Source organism: Pinus tabuliformis, chromosome Q (genome assembly GCF_031772625.1).
Source record: "Pinus tabuliformis cultivar Carrire ecotype Pingquan chromosome Q, CPIR1, whole genome shotgun sequence".
NCBI lineage: Eukaryota > Viridiplantae > Streptophyta > Pinopsida > Pinales > Pinaceae > Pinus > Pinus tabuliformis.
In genome coordinates this window covers 1,226,577,427-1,226,581,497 of record NC_142296.1, presented here as the reverse complement: position 1 = coordinate 1,226,581,497, position 4,071 = coordinate 1,226,577,427, and the positions used below count along the sequence as shown (strand labels likewise).

The 4,071-nt window shown below is 47.2% G+C and overlaps 1 protein-coding gene across 1 annotated transcript; it reads left to right on the top strand.

Annotated features, from left to right (window-relative positions):
• Positions 1 to 460: 460 nt before the first annotated feature.
• LOC149224217 (uncharacterized) lies at positions 461 to 1,042 on the top strand. The gene has a single exon (XM_089388119.1). It carries the CDS (start codon positions 461 to 463, stop codon positions 1,040 to 1,042), a length of 582 nt encoding a protein of 193 aa, XP_089244245.1.
• The last annotated feature ends 3,029 nt before the right edge of the window (positions 1,043 to 4,071 follow it).

Here is a 4,071-nt window from a genome sequence, read left to right as displayed (position 1 = left end):
TCCCTCCCTGAGGACGCTCCCTCTCCCCCTGAATTTATCTCTCAACCCCTCTCGCCGCGCTCCCTAGATCTTATTGACCCCCCGACAAACCCTCGTTTCTCTACCCTTGTTGGTGATTCGGCCCTAAACCCTCCTCAGGCGGTGATCCCCCCCCTTCTCAGATCATCCCCAAAGTTCGGCGGCCCTTGGTCCGGTACCATCTGCTCCTTTGCTCTCTTCGGCCCCCTCTCGGGGGCATTATACCAGCATCGGTCCGATCTCTGGAATTTTCGCTTCTATACCGCAGGCGGCGATCGAAGACCCTAGGTCTTCTCCTTCGTTGGAACCTGCTCATACCTTCTCGACTCAGGAAACACCGGCTGCGAGGATTTTTGGGGTTTCAAGGAAGAAAAGGGGTCTCAAGCCTCAAACCAACACAACACCCCTCGATTTTGCAGAGGACATTAAACTTCTGTACGCTATGGACAATGCCAAGAAGGTTCTTGTGGGCCGGGTTCGCGGAAGACCTTACAGTGTGGGGAAATTACAACAATGGGCCTCAGAGGTCTGGGGTGAAAACCTGAAGGAAACCCCGAAGGTCGAAATGTTTTTCAAAGGATGGCTTGCTTTGCATTTCAGCTGTCTGGAGCACACGAACTGGGTGTTATCCACAGTTTGGCACATTGATCAGGCCCCAATCTTACTCAGGAGATGGACACCCCTTTTTGATCCAGAGCGGGAGAGGGTTGATGCCGGCCCTATTTGGGTCCGACTGCTCGGACTACCTCTGCATTTCTGGACGGAGGATGTCTTCAAGCGTATAGGGAATGCCCTTAGCATTTACCTCACTTTCGACGCCTCATACCAGACCACGGGGAGGATGGCTTTTGCCAGGATATTGGTTCACCTGGATCTTTCAGAAGGCCTGCTCGAGTACATTGACATTCGATGGAGGAATAATACCAGAAGACAGCTACTGGACTATGAGGGCGTACCATTTTGTTTCCAGAGGTTCCATAAGGGTGGGCATCTCTATAAAGACTGCCCCCTTTTGGGCAAATAAAAAAAACAGCCCTTGGCACAGGAAACTGTGACCCAACCGCATACTTCCCACGATGCTCAACCTAGGAGCCAGGCATCTACTGCTCCTTAGAACACAATTGCTCCTGAGAACTCGGCCAGACAGTAGAAGGCTCTAGCAAACAAGATTGTGGCACCCCCATAGCCAAAGAAGCATGGGCGGCCTCCCAACCGCCCCATACCGCCTCCTCCTTCTCTTCCTTTGTTGCCATCCGAGGGCTCGCCCTCGTCGGGTATGAATCTTCCTTTCAACCTTGTTTCCACTTGCAGATCATCACATATTGATTGCATATTATCTAGTGCTTTTGTTGATCTTCATGTCATGAATTCGTTCTCTGAACATATGGGATTGGGTCGGGAATCTGAGCTCCCTTTCTCTGCTTCGCTCTCCTGCCTGATTACATCTCGCCCCATCTTCTCGCCTGCCCCCTCTGCGCCTACTCCCTCTCACCTCCCATCATCTTCATCTATCCTCCAGGCCCCCCCATCTGGGGGGTACATGACCCGCTCGAAATCGAAAAGACAAGCCCAGGATCATATCGGGTTTGATATACTCCCCTCTCCTCCCCCCCCCCCCCCCCCCCCACCCCCCCAAACTCCATAGGGGCTGACCTTCCAATCTTTCTAAAGCCCAAGGCACTGTTGAAGATGAGATTGCTTTGGGGGTACAATCTACTATCCCAGGGACGCTTAGAGCCAGAGAATCCCTATCTGTCCCCCCTCCATGAAGATTTTCTCTTACAATTGTAGAGGGCTGGCTAGGCCGAACAAAAAACTAGCTCTTCGTCGTTTGCTTACCAATGTACCACTTGATATTATTTTCCTTCAAGAGACCCTGGGACCTGCATTAGACATCTCTCAGTCCCTCCAAAACATGCTCCCTGGTTGGATTTTCATCGGACTTGATGCTCATGGGAGATCGGGAGGATTAGCTTTGGGCTATAACACCCATTCCATCAAGTTGCTCAATTGCTGGGGAGGTCTGGGCCATCTTGGAGCAGATATCAGATCTGCTGATCTGGGTATGAATTTTCGGATATATAATGTTTATGGGCCTTGCCAGAACAGACCTGCTTTTTGGCAGAACCTCCTGAGTACTGATTTATTCTTGACTGACCACCTGATCCTTGGAGGTGACCTAAATTTCTCCATTGGACACTCTGAATCCTAGGGACACAGAGCTCAACGAGACTCCCTATCGGATTACTTTCTATCTAAACTGGAAGCTCACCATTTGATTGACATCCCCTCTGCTAAAACTCAAGCGACATGGAGGAACAACAGGACTGGGGAAGACAGCTTGGCCCGCAGGCTGGACCGCTTTCTTGTCAAAGAAAAGGTTATGGACTTGGGTTTTCATATCAGACATTGGGTAGGTACAGGTGGGATCTCTGATCACCTACCCATCTACTTGGAAATAGATGGAGGGAAAACAAAGCCTAAAGGACCCTTCAAGTTCTGTTCTGTCTGGCTCAAGGATGACTCCTACAAAAAAATGGTCACTGAATTCTGGAAGGACAACCCCCCTGGGAGGAGGGAAGACAACACTAAGGGGTTTATACACAATCTTACAATCCTGAAGAGATTGTCCAAACTTTGGGCACATAACAAAAGAATACAGGAGGAACAATCTCTCTGTAGGATTGAATGTGAAATCGCTGCTTTTGAAAATGATCTGGGAGGAATATACATTTAAGAGGAACATAAGGAAAGGATGGTTTCTCATGACGCTGACAGAGCAAAAATCCTCAAAGATAAAGAAGAAACCTGACGCCTTAGAAGTAGAGCCATCTGGATGCATGAAGGGGACGAAAATACCAAATTCTATCACAAATACGCCAATGGAAGAAAGGCGATCAACACCATTTGGCAGCTACATAATGCACAGGGGAAGGTTGATAATACATTCCCACAACTTGCTAAACTTGCGTCCTCTCATTTCAAGCACACTTACCGTGCTCCCAGGGATATCAACTTGGCAGAAATCATCAAGGTAGCACAACTCTTCCCCAGATATGTGGATCCAGAGGAGGGGGGTGAATTAACAAAGGCAGTTACTCTGGAGGAATTGGAGACCACTTTAAAGTGGTTCAAAAAGGACAAAAGTCTGGGACCCGATGGTTGGTCGATAGAATTTTTCTTGGCTTTCTTTGACACCATTGGGGAAGACCTGCTCAGAATTGTTGAGGACTCAAGAATCAGAGGATATCTTGAAACCTCAATCACCTCTACTTTCATTGCACTCATTCCGAAGACGGACAACCCGGACTCCTTTGAGGATTTTCGTCCCATATCTCTTTGCAACTGTTTATATAAGATCATAGCTAAGATCATTGCAAACAGGATGAAACCTATCCTCTCTAATCATATCTCTCTGGAACAATTCGCCTTCCTACAGGACAGACAGATTCATGAAGCTGTGGGCACTGCTCAGGAAGTAATTCATACTCTACACTCTAGGCGGGGCAAAGGTATGATTATGAAGGTTGATTTATCAAAAGCTTTCGACAGGGTAAATTGGCTTTATATTAGAATGTTGTTAACTCATTTAGGTTTTCCTTACTTATTCATCAAATGGATCATGAGTTGCATTACTAATATCCCCTTCAACATTCTTGTGAATGGAAGTGCCTCTCCCTTCTTTACTTCGGAAAGGGGACTGAGACAGGGCTGTCCTCTCTCGCCTTTACTCTTCCTGTTGGTTATGGAAGGCCTCAACAATCTCATTAAAGAAGATCATTGAAGGGGTAGATTAAAAGGTATACGGATATTAGAAGGTTGCATCCTGACCCATCTTCTCTTTGTAGATGATATACTTGTATTTATCAATGGCAGTGTTGGGGACATTAGTATCATCAAAGACAATTTCTCCCTTTTTCAAGAGGCAACAGGTATGATCATAAACGACAGAAAGTCCACTTTGACTGCAGCCGAATGTACTCCGCATGAGATCTTCTTTGCTCTACAACATTTCCAGTTCACTCAGTTACAACTATCTAATGGCTTAAAATA